Source organism: Solea solea, chromosome 17 (genome assembly GCF_958295425.1).
Source record: "Solea solea chromosome 17, fSolSol10.1, whole genome shotgun sequence".
NCBI lineage: Eukaryota > Metazoa > Chordata > Actinopteri > Pleuronectiformes > Soleidae > Solea > Solea solea.
The window spans coordinates 10860145-10877233 of NC_081150.1; the positions used below are offsets into that span (position 1 = coordinate 10860145).

Consider the following 17089-nt stretch of genomic DNA (forward strand, 5'->3'; position numbering starts at 1 on the left):
AGTTGCACTATTCCAGCTACCTCCCCGTTTCACTACAACGCTTGGATTATGTTTCCACAGAAGCGTCTTGTTTTGTCACTGCTACGTGGTTGCATAACCGCTGAATTCTGAGTATCTATGTGTTTTCCTGTGCACATAAGTACGGCTCCATTTCCCCCAATTAAGCCCCTAAGTGCGACCATGCAGGCCCTAATAATGCTGTCTATTAATACCTTTCTGCCGGCCTCAGGGAGATGGGGTAGCAGCAGAAATAGCAGGTGCCTATTGCTTCTTTTAACATCAGCATCAACAGCGGTAAAATTAGACCACTATGACGCCAACCTGCGTCGATGCTGCAACCCAGGGGAGGAACCAGGCAGCGTTCGCCTGATAGAAAAAGAGAGGAGGAAACGAGAGCGAGAGGAGGAGTGGGAGGACAAGAGAAAATGATGAGTGTATGAGGATAGCAGGGAGGGAGAGGCAGACAGAGATCCCTCCCTGGGTTTAATTGTGAGCACAGTGATGATGAAACAGCTGAGTTCGCCTCAGTGCCACGACAACAAGAAATCAGTGTGGCATTGGCTCCGAATTCAGAGAAACTCGTCCCCTGATACCTTTCTTTTGTCAAGGATACGGGAGTCTAAAGAAAGAAAGATTGCTTGAAATGTCTTTCCCCCCCCTGTGACAGAGCGTTTGTCTGAGCGACAGAGTGATACAGATATTCAGTGGTGCATCTACAATTATGCCAAATTATATTTAATTAAGCACACGACAAAGCACACGCCGTTCTCCATGTGCCTGTGTGTTCTATCGCACATGTCAGCTCCAGCAGAGACACAGAATAGATCTATAAATGCAAGGGATGTCTGTCTGCCTGTAACGGCTTCAGACTTGGCACGTTATTTGGTAAAGTAGGTGTGGGCAACAGTGTTTTTCCAGAGGGCCACACAACACAGAAGTGAAGCAAGTGAAGGGTTACAAGTAAACGGTTTTAAAGAAAGAATAATATGCAACCTGCATGGAATTTACATTTTAAATGTCAAAATGCTGTGAAAATACAATTTCTTTATTGTGATAATGTAATCTCACTGATAGATTCTCTGTCCTGTGCCTTAAATAAAAGTCTGACCGTGTTTCACTAGTTAAATGTGTGAAACTCAAATGTTTGGTCTGTGTTTGCAGTAACTCTGTCTCGTCATGCCTCACCGTATCAGACTTTGAACAGATTTCGACCATTTTTCTGTTTTTAATTCCTTCGTCACACCTGCTAATATCACAGCTTAGATCTGCCTAGCAAGCTGAGCAAGCGTCAACTTGAGGTAACCCGTGATGACGTGGTGGGCTGGATAAAGCTGTCTTGTGGTGGGTGAACGACCCTTCATCTGACCTCGCAATTTCGGGTTGTATAACGACAATGAAAATGTGACAGATATATAGCTTAAAGAGCCACTTCCGGCTCATCTCACACAATGCCGACTGAATTATTACAATCTGTCGTTATCTTAAGATGTCATTATTATTTCATTATTTCAATATCTGTACTTGTGTGTGATGTAAAAATGTGTGTAATGACAACAGTGACCATTGAAACGAACAAATACCCCACAAACAGGCACATATTGAACAGACAATGCCCCAAGAGACAAAGTGGGGCTTGTACTATGAAATTTCTTTTACAATGGCTCATGGGTGTGCAACAGTGTATGACAAATCAAACCTGGGTTTGACGCTATGTATTCATAATCAGCTTTGTATTTGCAATTTCATCAGAAGTAGCAGCCCACATACAGACAGACAGATGTCAGCTGAAGGGCGTGTAGACACTGGCATCAGCATGCACGCTCATTTAAGGACATCCGTAATGTAGGACGGTCATAAATGACACACAATTCCAAACCAGTGGCCAGAGGTGACGAAAAGTTAGTTAATCAATGGCCGCTTTATTGAATCAGATTTCCAAGTAGCTCACTGTCTGTCTGTGTGTCAACCCTTGAATTATTTATTCTGCAATTATACTGCCCTTGAAAAGGAATGAAAGCAATGTTTGAATAAACCGAGTAATATTGAATGAGAAGGTATGACATTCATAAATAAATGGATGTGAAAATGTTAATTAGCCATTTATGAATATAAAGTTTTTTGTCTTAAAGCGCTGTAACATGGAGGAGGAGGAGGAGGAGGAGGAGTGTGTAACATACTATTCTTAGACGTTATTTGACGCACTTAGCTACAATACTTGAGGGATTTCTCTATCTAATAATTACTGTTCACTTAGTGCCAGACTCCCCACTCAGCCGCATGTTCGCGTCTCATAGGATCAGCAACAAGGATGTTTCCCTGGAAACTGGACAGCTCTGTCATAAGTAATTGGGTAATCCTTGAGCTGCTGACAGAAAAATAATAGCTTTTGGGGTTTTTCAGAGCACCCCAGCCAGAATGAAGTATGATATGTCTGTTTGATAATCTGGATTTACCGTTCACATACTATTGCAGAAATATTAGATACAAATCTAATTGTGAGCTAAGTGTGAACAGTTATAGGAACAATATGAAAAAATATATGATTTCTAATCGTATAAAAGCATTATTTACTTGTATTATTTATTCAATCTTGAAAGAAGCTGACAACTACGACACAAAATATAAACAACAGGCCATAAAAAGCCACATGACAGCCCATATAACGTTCGGTCATAAAGAACCTGGCTGCATCACATGAGTTAAGAACCAGAAAAAGGGTCAGTTGTTTGTCAATCCGCGTTTAAAAAGTATCCCCCCACCCTAACTCAGTGTGCAATTTAAATTCTGAACCCCTTGGTCAACCTGATGTTGCTTTTAATGACACTAAACTCCAACCTTCCCACAAATCTTTCCACACTGTGCTTTTTGAATGGTCTAATGGCTGATTTGGCCTTAGGTTCCAAGTGGGTCCCAGAACTTTGATTACCATAGTGAATTTTGTTGGTAATGTTAGACAGTGCAATAATCTGGGGTGTCTGTATGTTAAGAAATCTGTAAAATGCATTGACATAAGAACCTGTGGCTACAGGGGGAGCTGTGTTTGTACTCTTTAAGGCATGTCTATAATCGGTAGGTAGGTAGGTCTGACAGTCGGTAAGTAGTCAGGTAGGTTAGTAGGTAATCAGTAGGAAGATAGGTTGAACAGGTAGGTAATCATTAAGAAGGTAGTTTTATCTGTTGGTCCAATGGTCAGTAAGAAGGAAGGGAGGTAATCAGCAAAAACGTAGGTTGATCGTAGGTTGATTGATTACCTAATCAATAGGTAGGTAGGTGGGACTCTCGCTGGTTGGTCCGTCAGTCGGCAGGTTCTTCTTCACAGCTATACAAAGAAAAAAGCACAAGAGAGGACATTGTAGTTATGAATATTTGTGAAAACTTACAGATCAAGCATAAAGTACAAAGCAAGTACAAAGCTTTTATCATAGTCCAACACTGACTTGACAGGCAGAGAACCTACGACACGAACAGGTTTTTTCTCCTACCATGCAAATAATTCGACCTCATCGTTACCTCATTAGGAGAGTGAGAACCCTGTCTGACACGCAGTTTTACCTCCAGGCCAGTGGCGGTGCTAGAGTGCCCAGTCAGACCGGTTGTGTGAGCTGGATCTCGGCATAAGCCTGTAGGCTGGCACGGTTTGGTTGGTTGAGGGACAGCAGCCATGGCTCGACTCGCTGCGCTACTGCTGTTACCGGTTCTTATTGAATCTGTATTTTCCATCTCTTTCTTTTTACCGGTCAACTCAAGAAAGTGTTTACGGGAGGAGATCCACAAAGACGTCCTGGTCACGGGAGAGTATGAAATCACCGAACAGTCGAACACAAAAACTAATCTGAAGGTGAGCACTCAATCTGCGGCTAAAGCTGCGGCTAAAAGCCTGGTCTGGATTGTGTCGAAGTCGAATTGACTTCACTATATGGGCATCTGTTTAGCCAAGGCAGCAGTGACAAGTGAAATTCGCACTTAATATCACAAATGTTTGCCATTCGGCTGTAATCTGGGACAAATTCGTTAGCATATGATAGCTAACGTAGGCCCCGGAAAAGCTCGCCTTCCTGGTTGAGGTAGCTAATCGGCTAGCTAACGGATGCGTTAACATCAATATTTAGTGTATTTAAAGGCATAGTTGGCATTTTGACACAAAGTTAGACTTCTCTGTCACACGTTAAGGTTTGTTGTGTCACTGAGTGTGCGTGTCCTTTTCCACAGCTGTGTGTTATGTTCATGTGAAACGAGACCATCTGTTCGGCGTTGCTGCTATTACACGTCAGTCTTAACCCTCCATTCAGCTGGCATTCACTCGCTAGCCGCATTAGCACATTAGCTTTCTTCAGTTTTGTGCAGTTTCTGCTCCGTGTTTTATTAAGAAATAATAACACATGTATAGTATAACTTCGTGCACCATTCGGGGGAGTTTGCCCTCACATTCCCAACTGGCCAGTACGTTATTTGCTTAAGAGTTTAGCAATGTTGTAACAGCTATCAAAGAACAACATCAATGGTTTGCCAGACTTGTACATTTATTTTATTGTTTTTAATTAAATATTTTAGTCTTATTGACTGCAGTTCCTTGGTGCTGATTAATATTATTATTTTAATTTAAGTAGGGCTGGATGATATTACTGTAAAGGTTGTGGAAGTTAATAGTGGCTTTTAACTTTTAGTAAATGGCAAATGATAGAAAGAGAAACGTATGACACTGGAGGCAACATCTCTCTTTTTTGTTATTGAAGGAAAATAAAGTCACAATATATATTGTTTTTTGCACCAGCTGTTACTACTGACTATTGATGTGTAGTTTTCATATGCAGTTGATGTTTCCCTTGTAACTCCCTTTAAAACTCATAAAGTAGCTTGTAAACTTCACTGAACCATAATTTTAATTGGTGTAAAGCAGCAAATCTTAGTCAAATGATCAAATTTAAGATGCTCGAACCTGTCTGCGAAACAAATATCTTACGGCTCTTTCCCCCTCCCACTAAATATTTAAAGACTCATTCACAAATAAGACATGGGAAGATATACGATGTTATCACACATTGCAAAAACCCTCCACTCATAAGTTGATTGTATCGTATTTTCATCAATGCGGTAATTGTGCAAGGAGTAAAATAATTATTTTAATCTAAAAATGCTCTCTGCCTTGCCATGATACAGTTCTCGTGACTTGTTTTTAAGTGCCATAAGGTGTGCCAGCATCTTTCCAGTCATTCTTGGAAAGCTGATTTTATTTTTTTAAATTTTACACTTGTCATAGGAATCACACATTTTTTTTGGGTCAATAGTTTGCCATGCCTATGATATATATTTAGCAACTTTTTTAGTCAATAATGACTCATTAATTATATTTTTCAACTTTGTAGATCACAGATTCCTCTAGTCACACGCTTTACTCCAAGGAAGATGCAACAAAAGGAAAGTTTGCATTCACCACAGAGGACTATGACATGTTTGAGGTGTGCTTTGAAAGCAAATCACCTTTGGGTAAGTGTGTTACTCATGCAGACATTAAGTTTACTTATTCAAAGAACCTTTAATTTTGAGAGGCAAATCACTGAAACAATATGTACATAAATCATGAAGCAGTTGTCACCACACATGAAGAATAAGTTTAATTATTATATAAAAAATATATATTGATTAATAATGTACAGTCTTTTTGGCATGTATATGAATATCAGTCAATTCCTTCAGTAGCTCTTGAAATAGACTGTGTTTACAGATGGAGTGGCCAAAAATCAAAATTTCTATTTCAGGTAGTTTTATTTGATGTTAGAAAGCTCTGCTTTTTTAAATCAGGGACTGGACGAGTGCCTGACCAGCTGGTCAATCTGGACATGAAACATGGTGTGGAAGCCAAAAACTATGAAGAGGTAAGTTGAAGCTGCATGCGTGCCTTTGGAGATTTAAATATTATGTAGAGGGAGTCTTCTTCTAGCTTCTTAACTGCGGATGTATGACAGTGGTCCTGGAGCAGGAGTTTTGCATCATATGTTCAGTTAAGAGTCTTAAAAAAAGACGGGTACATTTTTCAGACAACTCAAATTAATATAATAAAATGACATGTAATATGCAAAACCTTCACCTGTAATTTTTAACTTAATCTAATGAACAAATCAGTTTGAGCTGTGAAGGACTTTTCCCGATCCAGTATGATTTGTTCACGTCACACTAAACTCTTGTTCTTAAAAGCAACAATGCAGATATGTTTTGCTTTACCAGTGGCATTACCAGGGGTAAATTGTGAAAAATTCCTAATATCAAGGTGTGCTACTTTTATAAAGAGTAGACTTAATGGCTGTGATTCATTGCCCACACATCATTTAGTATCTCATTGCTTTAGGACACACTGCTGTGCATCATTACTTAGTAGTTCTACAACTTGGCTGTCTCGGGCAACACTTCATTAGAATTGATAAAGTCTGTTCGCTGAGAATTGCCCCTCCTTCCACACATGGTGCATTGAACATGATGTTCCTTTTTATGCTGAGTGTGTACGTGGGTGTATATTGAATGAGATGTGAGGTGGTTATGTCAGTCAGCAGAAAGGTGTGTATATTAACCTTTGTAGAGGAGTGTGTTAATATGAGCAGGTGTGCCAGTTGTTTTTGTTTTTTTTAATTCACTGGAACCCTGCGCCCTGTTGGTTTTGAGAATGTGTACTTGGCTGAAGCTGGAATCCAGTTTTTCTTCACTGATTGCTCACCAGGGTTCATTTACATGTCTGGTAGATTTTATTAAGCAATATCTATGATGCTGATGCAATGCAAGGGTCACTGTCCTTACTTACACTAGAATTTTATTGATGATCTTACATTATGTGATTCAGCTACTTCAGAGTTCAAAGGGACTCATTCTCACCTGTCTACACAAGATAAGTGCATGGCCAAACACAGGTGGTGTAAACCCAAGGTGTTCACATGGTCAAGAGTGACATCTGCTGAGCAAACTTTGCAACAACACTGCTTCAATTGTAATTTTACCTCATGCCCATTAGGTTTTTTTCTGGCATCACATTCAAGAGGATTTAGTGGCCTCTGTTTTGTCCCCACAGATCGCTAAGGTGGAGAAGCTGAAGCCTCTTGAGGTTGAGCTGAGGCGACTGGAGGACTTGTCAGAGTCCATTGTCAATGACTTTGCTTACATGAAGAAGAGAGAGGAGGAGATGCGGGACACCAATGGTAAGAATACAACGCATAATGTTAAGTAACCACAAGAAGTAAATTGATAAAGCTAATTACTCAGGCCTCGGTCATTGTTTCCTTGTTCCATGTCCACAAAGAGCTACTATTTGTTTCTGCATGCACACACACAAATGCAGTTTCATGCATACTAAAATTACAGTCAGTGTCAAAGTCTTACGAGCCAAGCATGCCTGTTGCATTCTATTCCAGTAGCGTAGATTTCTCTCCAGGGATTTTCCCCCATAAGTCTCTATTTCTTTGAGTGATTGTTGTACATGTGCCGATAATAGTAGATGTCCTCATATAACCCCAAGCAAGCGTCTTTAGTAAGTGTTGTGCTACAGGGAACATGTTTCAAATGTGTGAATGGGTGGATGATGACGACGGTAACGCCACATGGACCATAGTAGACCACTGTGGACATATAGACAATGGGAAATATGACCCAAGCCAAACTCTAGCTCTCTTTGGAGGCAACAGGTTTTAATTGTGTAATGTTTCAGATTGGTTTCCCTTCTAACATTCGTTGTTTCACCACTTTCCAGAGTCCACCAACACACGTGTGCTGTACTTCAGTATATTCTCCATGTGTTGTCTCATTGGACTGGCTACATGGCAGGTCTTCTACCTGAGGCGTTTCTTCAAGGCAAAGAAGCTGATCGAGTAAAGTGGCTCATAGCTCTTTACCTTTTGAAGAAACTACTTGCTGGTCAGCTAACACATCCCAACATCCACCCTCCTTGGACGAGCTTCAGCAAACAACAGCAAGTGGGGCTGAGGGGTTCAAATTCTAGTTTTTGCCGCTGTAAGAGAGTACCAAGGTTGACCTCTGAAGAAGAAGAAGAAGAAGAAGAAAAAAAAAAAGATTCACCTGCTTATTTTGGAGTTTGAAACATGAAAAGCACTGTAGAGGGAAATAAACTGTGAGACATACATCACTGAATTGGTGAGATATGTATTTCTCCCACAGTACTTAACATTTCTCTCTGCACTGTTTATAATGTTGCAGCTCACTGAATAAGAATGTGTCCCTTCAATCAGTTGAACAGTGACGATTTGTGTGCTTAGTTTGAATGGTAGTGCCATGAGTGAATGTATTCTCCCCCTACTGTTGATGTACACATTCTTTGCCATGCCAAGCAAGTGAAGTGAAGGCTGTTTTGAAAAAGTGGTTTGTTACTTTGGGAAAATTGTCAACCACTGCACATCTGTATTTATGTCGCTTAATTTGCGTCCCTATTTTGGTTGCTAAATTTAACAGTGTCTTTTATTTTGTTTTCATATTGTAAATGCTATTTAGTTGCTTCTTCAGCTATATTTTGGGGGGGTTGTAAGTCAGCGTGATATTCTCTTACAAATTAGGTCACTTCTATTCACTCTAGTTTTGTCTTTAATTTGTCTCCATGGCAGGACTTTGCAGCATCGTTTGTCATTACTTGATTTCTGTGAGCAAGTTTTTCTCTTTCCTTGCAGACTGCAGTGGTGCTTTCGACTGGAAGTGTAAAGTAGGCTTTCCAAAAATCTATTCAGTTATGCACTACTTTTCTTTACACACTGGTGAAATTTATCTTTCAAAATATAACTTCAAAATTACAGTAATTCTAGATCCATTAAGTGTGCTTGTGTTTGTGGGAAAATACTTATGAGGCTTGGGTTACAAGAGTGTGAGGGGAGTTGCTAATATTCCGATTGTTTTGGACTGGGGGTTAATTAAGGCATCTGTTGTGGGTACATTTTTAACGAGGAACATGCGCTATGTGCGCAATCAGTGATTTTTATGTTAACTGATACATTTTGTAAATTTATGTTGGGCTTTTATTCAATAAAATATTGGATGAATTTACATTAGTTATGTGTAGTCAACACATTTCTTGCATGTGGATGGTATTCTGGTCTAAGGGCAATTGTGGACTTTTTAAAAATAATTGCACATGTGCACAGTCAGACAAAAAGTGATACATTTACATTCAAAAGAAATGCATTTTGTGTGGAGAAGAGAAAAATGCGTTTTTTTTATTGTGTATGTAATCAATACTGTTAAATCTATAAATGTACTTTCCACAAGATTATGGTACCCCTGTAATTTTATGATCAATTTGTCCTGAAGAATTTTACCTAGTACAAATACATTTTAGGGGAAGCTTTTAGTTTCAGCAATCAAACTGTCCAGGGTATACCCCGCCTATCACCCTATGTCAGCTGAGATTGGCACAGCACCCTCCGTGACTCTCCGGTGGAGGATAAAGTGGTAGATGATGGATGGATGGATGTAGAAAATATCCCTAAAGCAACAAGAGCTAGTGTCTGAAGTTTGGAGACCATAGGTAAATATCTACACTGAATTCACTATTATTTTATTACCGTAAGCAGTGTTGGAGTTTCAATTACCCAGTAAATTAATTTTATAAGTTAAACTTACCTGTATAAATAGAGATGTGACAATACATGATTTATTGCTCATCCTGATAAGTATTACAGATAAATACAGTACAAGATTTACATTATCAGGGTAGTCTTAAATGGGTGGGGTTTAAATAATTTTAATGTGTGACCTGAAAATGATGACAAAACCTAAATATTTGAACACCATATTTTACATTATTTTGCTACAACCTCACTCGACCAACTCGCTGACACCGGAAACATGATGCAACATGTCCAGAAACGCTCCACCAATCAAATGAGAACGCTGTCTCATTCACCCGGAAGTGCTTCTGAAGTGCTTCCGCACATAAACATTTGCATGGTGGAAGGCTGTGGAATAGTTTGCTCTCTCTTTTTACAACCACCATCATGCCGGGTCCAGACAAAGAAATAGACCTGACGGAGAGAATCGAAGCGTTTCTGTCCGACCTGAAGCGTGGAGGTAGCGGGTCAGGACCGCTGCGGGGCTCGGCAGAGACAGCCCGAGAAACGACAGCTTTGCTCCGCAGAATCACCGCACAGGCCCGCTGGAGCAGCGCAGGTGTGTTATGCTAATCGACCCCTCACTTCATATACAAGCAGGGCTATGGGGGCTACAGAGAGTTCAGGAGTCTGACAGCTCCAGGGAAGAAGCTGTTCCTCAGTCTCGTAGTTCTATTGTCAGAACATGTCTGAAATGTGTCTTTGTTTCGAAACAAAACTACAGACATTAAGCATTTCAAACACCCATGAACCACAGACATAAATACACACTTATGATGAGCAGATGTTGTTGTTTAAGGCTGCTTAACGTTCCATGTTTAGTTTCAAGTTTGACTGGCCGTTTTTCAGTTTATCCCTATTAATCTGTGGAACCCTGTACCTCCGGCCGGATGATAATAGTCTGTATTCATGGTTCAGGACATGCTTTAGGGTCAGAGGCAATGTTCTTATCCAATTTCAACATGTTATTGTGGTAGGATGATTCATAACGTTTTTAACTGACCTACAATTGTCCTGGCACAGGGAACAGACAAGAGACTGAGGTGGCTTTAAGAAAAAGAAAGAAGTTTGTTTACATGAATGATTGTCAGTGAAATTTAGTAGGGGGGGGGAGACACATAGAGCAGTTGTTTGGGACTCCTACCTCACCTCATCTGCTTCATTTTCGTTCAACAGCATGGTCCTGAAGTTGTTTTCTACAGATATGCAGTATGTAATCCTGGAAGAGAGAGGGCAGTGAAGGACACTGAAGCTCCCCATTGACCCCTCATAGTCCCAGGATTGATATAAAGTTAAAACAGAAGAGGAAGATAAAATAAAGTGACATGTGGGAATATGAGTTAACCACCCTGGGTTGAATTAGCCACCACTTTCATCATCTAAGTGTCGCTATATTATTTTATTCCTTAGGGGATCTGATGGAAATAATCCGTAAAGAGGGGAGAAGAATGTCTGCAGCGCAGCCATCGGAGACCACAGTTGGTAACATGATCAGACGAGTCCTGAAGATCATCCGGGAGGAATATGCCAGGTGATTGAACAGCTGTTGAAAGTGTGCTGATGTCATTGATTATTCCTGTACTTGTTTGCTATCAAATGCTAGAAATACAAAAGCAGGGGCATGTTTATAGAAGAATTCTGTAGCAGAAAGAGTGTTAATCCAAATATCTTGAATGAATCTCATTCTCTGTTTTGATTAACTGTGTTTTATGCTGGTATGATTTGACTCAGTGTGCTGTTTGTGTTTCCTTAAGATCTCGAGGCAGGAGTGAGGAGGCAGACCAGCAGGAATCCCTTCACAAGCTGCTCACCTCTGGAGGACTCAGCGAGGACAACTTCAGACAGCATTTTGCCGCCCTCAAAGCCAACGTCATCGAGGCCATAAATGAGTTGCTGACTGAGCTGGGTACATTATTTAAAAGAAATAATAGACATCTTGCTATATTTGTCAATACAAGGTATGGTAGGCAAGGTTTTTGAACATTATTTATCTGTAAAAATAACCATTAAGCATAATGTAATTCATTTGACTGAGACAGAAGTAGACTACTGCACCTGCAGATGGAAGGGTTTGTCTTGGGATCTGGCCGTGATCTCTTTATTTAATTTGTCCATTTAAGGAGTTTTCTTTTTCCTCCCCACACCATTTACATTTCCAGAGGGAACAACTGACAACATTGCCATGCAGGCCCTGGAACACATCCACTCTAATGAAGTCATCATGACGATCGGTCGCTCCCGCACCGTGGAGGCCTTCCTGAAAGACGCCGCACGCAAACGCAAGTTTCACGTCATTGTGGCAGAGTGTGCTCCCTTCTGCCAGGTACCCAAAGAGAAGAAATTTGTCTTATTAAACTATATTCTAATATTAGCAAGACACCAAAATGAGATAAAGTTGTAATAATTAAGATCTCACGTGTTTCCCTTTGACCAGGGGCATGAAATGGCTACCAGTCTCTCCAAATCTGGCATCGAGACGACCGTCATCACAGATGCTGCCATATTTGCTGTCATATCCCGTGTTAATAAGGTAAAAAGCACCACAGAAATCACATCACAGCTTGGATTGGAAAAGGTAGCATTCAGCATTTGTATGTTAAACATCTATTATAGATGAGAAAAAGAACCTGTCCTCTCCTCACAGCACATGGGTTAATCTGAGTGGTTGTGATCATTTCAGGTCATCATCGGGACACAGACAGTTCTAGCTAACGGAGGTCTCAGGGCCGTCAATGGCACACACACACTGGCTCTCGCGGCCAAGCACCATTCGACACCTCTGATTGTTTGTGCTCCCATGTTCAAGCTCTCGCCTCAGGTAAGAAAAGAAAAGTCTGCTGAGTCCCATTCCCATCTCTTCCATTGAGAATAAATATTGACGGGAATCATTGTGTGTCCTCAGTTCCCAAACGAAGAGGACACTTTCCACAAGTTTGTCTCTCCACAAGAGGTGCTTCCTTTCACTGAAGGTAACACACTCAGAACTGCTGTGGAAACACCAGCTTTTAAAATAAACGTAATCCTATGAGTTACTCACATTTTACCATTCGTTTTCAAGGTGAGATTCTCTCCAAGGTGAACGTACACTGTCCGGTGTTTGACTATGTCCCGCCTGAGCTCATCACACTCTTCATCTCCAACATCGGAGGACACGCGCCGTCATATATCTACCGACTGATGAGTGAGCTTTACCACCCAGAAGACCACGAACTTTAACCAGGTTCATTAACAAATAAATTAAATAAATCTCCATGAGACTGGGAGTCATCTTTATATTTATAACCTGATACCTGTTCTCTAGGGATCATTGGTTGGACACTTGTATTCATGGTTATAATTATCCTTTCATAGTGTGATTTATAGATCTCCAATACTTTAATCCTGATTTTGTCCTAGAGGAAACATCTTAAGAAAAGTGATAGTTTATCTGACCTACGAATATTCATTACAAATACTACAACGCATAGGTTCTTTAGTAAAGTTAAAGGTTGCATTTGATGTAGTTTGTTTTTGATGGTTTGATGATCTTTGTTCTAGCTGCCACTAATAGTTATTTTCATAATCCATTAGTATGTCAATTGTTTGGACAATGAAATATTAAAAAAGGTTGATTGGTTTTTCCCAAACCTTGTAATGATGGTTTTCTCAGATGTGTCATTTTGTCCACAAATGAAAAGTATACAGTTTTTAATCATCAATATTACAAACTGATGATCTGATTATCAAAATGATAATTGATTCACAATCTCTTAATGGTTGCAGCCTTCGTTTAAAAGCACAACCTGTTTTTCAATGCAGGTTTGCATAATTTGTAAAAAAAAAAAGTATGGCATTTTGAGAACCGCTATGAAGCCATGAGTAGGACTCTTCCTTTGCCTCCAAACCCCCGCGCTAAATTTTACTTTGCGCTTTCATCATGATCTCTCACAGTATGATTTTTTTTGATTTGATGACAGTTAGATGTCCTCAGTTTAAATCGTGCAAATTCAGTTGCTGATGGCTAATCTCTAGCCATCAGCTAAATAGACACTTGAAATACACACTTGGTAGTGTGTGGTGTAGTAGCTGGTGTCCTCCAGGTGGAGGCGCTGTAGAAGCAGCAGAGCTGCAGCGTTGTGTAGGTTCAGTTGAATAATAATATAAAGCATGAGAGATGTGTGTGGTGTGCAGACGTGTGTATGTGTGTATGTGTTTGTGTAGTGCTGACAGTTGTGTAAAAAGACTGTGTCTCGCTGTATTACTCAGGCTGCTTTCCAGTGTCTATTCACGGGCGCGATCCCACTACTGAGCGGTACGGGGGCTTTGACCTGCTCCGTGTCCGGCCTGGGTCGGTGCACCCCTCCTTAGACGACCTGGTTCTCCCGGGCTCCCCCAGGGGAACCATATCGATACCGAACTTAGTGCGGACACCCGCTCGACATAGTCCACTGGAGCTCAGAACTCCTGAGCTCAAGCGATCCGCCAGACTCAGCCTCCCAGTAACTTGGATTACAGGCGCGCGCCACTGCACCCGGCGACAGTGTTACAATTTCACAGAGCTTTTAACTTTCTCACCACATATAACTCTACAGTGACATCTAGTGGTGGTAGATAAAACTGCAGACAGGAAGACTTCACAATCACTGATGATAAACCAGCGTATCTCTCAGATTAATAATATTTAGAAACCTTGTCATCTGTCATATACTAAATCCATCGATATCCATCTATGCATCCATTCAATGTTCATTGTGGCTACATTTTCATCAAGTCCTTAAATGGTTAAAACATTAGCTAATAATTACATTTACACATACAATCATGTGCAATAGTCTTAGGCCACCGCTCATTTTTTTATGGAATTATGTGAATAAACGATACTTTAGTTGCAGTTTTCCCCTGCAAGTGTCTGTTATTTTCAATACTGCAGATCATACCTCCGACAGTCAGGCTAAAACCTCTGTGGAGGTGAAGCTCTGTCGCCGGGTGCGGTGGCGCGCGCCTGTAATCCAAGTTACCGGGAGGCTGAGTTTGGCGGATCGCTTGAGCTCAGGAGTTCTGAGCTCCAGTGGACTATGTCGAGTGGGTGTCCGCACTAAGTTCGGTATCGATATGGTTCCCCTGGGGGAGCCCGGGAGAACCAGGTCGTCTAAGGAGGGGTGCACCGACCCAGGCCGGACACGGAGCAGGTCAAAGCCCCCGTACCGCTCAGTAGTGGGATCGCGCCCGTGAATAGACACTGGAGAGCAGCCTGAGTGATACAGCGAGACACAGACTTTTTACACACACACATCATTATCACGTCTGCACATCACACATACTCTGTTGTGCTGTTAACCGTGTTCTTTCATTTTGTTCATATCAGCCAACACAAAGGTGCAGCTCTGCTGCTCCTACAGCGCCTCCACCTGGAGGACAGCAGCTACTACAACAACAACCACTCATCACTGCTCCTCTTCTCCTGCAGGTGGAATCAGTAACCAGCAAAGGGGTACATTTAGCTGTCTTTGGATTTTAAGTTTTTTTTGTCAGCTGTTGATGAAAGGTGACTTAAAAACTACATTCACAACACTGTAAAATACCAAAGGATGAGTGTTACATGTTTCATGAGTGAGAGAAGATGTTACTGTTGATTTGTAGATTAAAGCAGTCAGTTCATAATAAGCATCAGGCGTATTATTATGGTTTTACAGTTATTGAAATATCCTACAGTTTAAAATCATAAAGGAGCAGTGTTGGTACTGTGTTAGTGTGTTAGTGTGTGGTGTAGTACAGTGTTTCTCAGTCCTGGTCCTAGAGACACACTGCCACACGTCCATGTTTTACACGTTTCCCTGCTCCAACACACCTGATTCAAATGATCATCAACAAGCTCTGCAAAAGCCTTGTAATGATTCATTCATTTGACAGTGGCGTATTAGCTGGTGACGCTGCAGCTTTGTGTCGGTTTAGTTGAATACAAATGTAAAGCATGAGAGATGAAGGGGATAATGATGTGTGTGTGTAAAAAGTCTGTGTCTCGCTGTATTACTCAGGCTGCTCTCCAGTGTCTATTCACGGGCGCGATCCCACTACTGAGGGGCTTTGACCTGCTCCGTGTCCGGCCTGGGTCGGTGCACCCCTCCTTAGACGACCTGGCTCCCCCGGGCTCCCCCAGGGGAACCATATCGATACCGAACTTAGTGCGGACACCCGCTCGACATAGTCCACTGGAGCTCAGAACTCCTGAGTTCAAACGATCCGCCAGACTCAGCCTCCCGGTAACTTGGATTACAGGCGCGCGCCACCGCACCCGGCGACAGCGCCACACTTTCACAGAGGTTTTGACCTGACTGTCGTGACGTCATCGTCACCTGAGCAAGGTGTGTGATTCAAAACACATCGAAAATCTCGTCATCAGCACAGTAAATATGTGGAGCACAGTGTTGTCTATTCAGCCACCATTAGATTAGATTTTTACATAATGCTATGATGCAGGGATCTCAAACTCAAATGACCTGGGGGCCAATGAGTGTCCAGTCTCGTCATGAGTGGCCCCTCATGTGAAATAAACAACAACATGAGAGGTGGGTGATATGAGTTTAAAATCACATCACAATATTTCATCATGATAATACTATAACAATATTAATGAAGATATTTCACAGAATTACAAAGTAAAGTTGTTTGTTATGAACGTTACCAAGTTGACAATAAAAAACATTTATGAAAGTCAAACGTTTAGTAAATAACATGGGCAGCTGATATAAAACACTAAACAAGCTCATATAAATTAAATGTTAAATATGATACATATAGCCGAATGTATTATTATTATTATTATTATTATTGTTATTATTATAATAATAATAAACATATTGCTCACAGTTTCTGACAATAACTAACCAGCATTTTAAGTGTTATATTCCGTCTATAATGTACAGATAGAGGGGGTCAAGGCCCAGTTCCCGTTATAACTTCATATACGGTGATGGACCACATACGTTGGGTGAGTTTGAGACCTCTGCTATAATGACATTTATAATTATTGTTCAATATACATCCAGTTGAAAACTGCTTTTACAGACTAAAGTGTCGTTTGTTTACATAATTCCATTCAAAAGATCGCAAAATTGAACAAACATTTTAACAAAACTAGTTGTGCCCTAAGACTATTGCAGAGGATTGAATGTGTAAATATATTAATTTCCTAATGTTTTAACCATTTGGTGTTTTGATGAAAATGTAGCCAAAATGAACACTGGATTGGATTTCAATTTATATTGAAACAGAGACCATCATAATACCACTAGATGTCGCTGCATAGTTCTCTGTGATGATCAGATCAATACAGTGAAAATCAAAATCTCTGAGAAAGTGTGGCGCTGTCGCCGGGTGCGGTGGCGCGCGCCTGTAATCCAAGTTACCGGGAGGCTGAGTCTGGCGGATCGTTTGAGCTCAGGAGTTCTGAGCTCCAGTGGACTATGTCGAGCGGGTGTCCGCACTAAGTTCGGTATCGATATGGTTCTCCTGGGGGAGCC

General features: G+C 41.0%; 2 protein-coding genes across 2 annotated transcripts; both read left to right on the plus strand.

Moving 5' to 3' along the window:
• The first annotated feature begins 3608 nt into the window (after positions 1 to 3608).
• tmed10 (transmembrane p24 trafficking protein 10) lies at positions 3609 to 9032 on the plus strand. Its single transcript, XM_058614354.1, has 5 exons — positions 3609 to 3838; positions 5364 to 5484; positions 5800 to 5873; positions 7055 to 7181; positions 7730 to 9032. Exons 1-5 carry the CDS (start codon positions 3662 to 3664, stop codon positions 7849 to 7851), a joined length of 621 nt encoding a protein of 206 aa, XP_058470337.1. The 5' UTR covers positions 3609 to 3661; the 3' UTR covers positions 7852 to 9032.
• An 865-nt stretch (positions 9033 to 9897) lies between these two features.
• On the plus strand, positions 9898 to 12840 carry eif2b2 (eukaryotic translation initiation factor 2B, subunit 2 beta). The gene is made up of 8 exons (XM_058613674.1): positions 9898 to 10149; positions 11001 to 11121; positions 11345 to 11496; positions 11750 to 11913; positions 12025 to 12120; positions 12271 to 12408; positions 12493 to 12559; positions 12649 to 12840. Exons 1-8 carry the CDS (start codon positions 9978 to 9980, stop codon positions 12804 to 12806), a joined length of 1068 nt encoding a protein of 355 aa, XP_058469657.1. The 5' UTR covers positions 9898 to 9977; the 3' UTR covers positions 12807 to 12840.
• Positions 12841 to 17089: the final 4249 nt, after the last annotated feature.

What these genes read in the sequence shown, in the direction of transcription:
- eif2b2 (XM_058613674.1), top strand. Translation starts at nt 9,978, where the DNA reads ATGCCGGGTCCAGACAAAGAAATAGACCTGACGGAGAGAATCGAAGCG. An exon ending in TGAGTTGCTGACTGAGCTGG is followed by an intron (nt 11,497 to 11,749) that starts GTACATTATTTA and finishes TTACATTTCCAG; the next exon opens with AGGGAACAACTGACAACATT. An exon ending in TGTTCAAGCTCTCGCCTCAG is followed by an intron (nt 12,409 to 12,492) that starts GTAAGAAAAGAA and finishes GTGTGTCCTCAG; the next exon opens with TTCCCAAACGAAGAGGACAC.
- tmed10 (XM_058614354.1), top strand. Translation starts at nt 3,662, where the DNA reads ATGGCTCGACTCGCTGCGCTACTGCTGTTACCGGTTCTTATTGAATCT. An exon ending in ACACAAAAACTAATCTGAAG is followed by an intron (nt 3,839 to 5,363) that starts GTGAGCACTCAA and finishes TCAACTTTGTAG; the next exon opens with ATCACAGATTCCTCTAGTCA. An exon ending in AAGCCAAAAACTATGAAGAG is followed by an intron (nt 5,874 to 7,054) that starts GTAAGTTGAAGC and finishes TTGTCCCCACAG; the next exon opens with ATCGCTAAGGTGGAGAAGCT.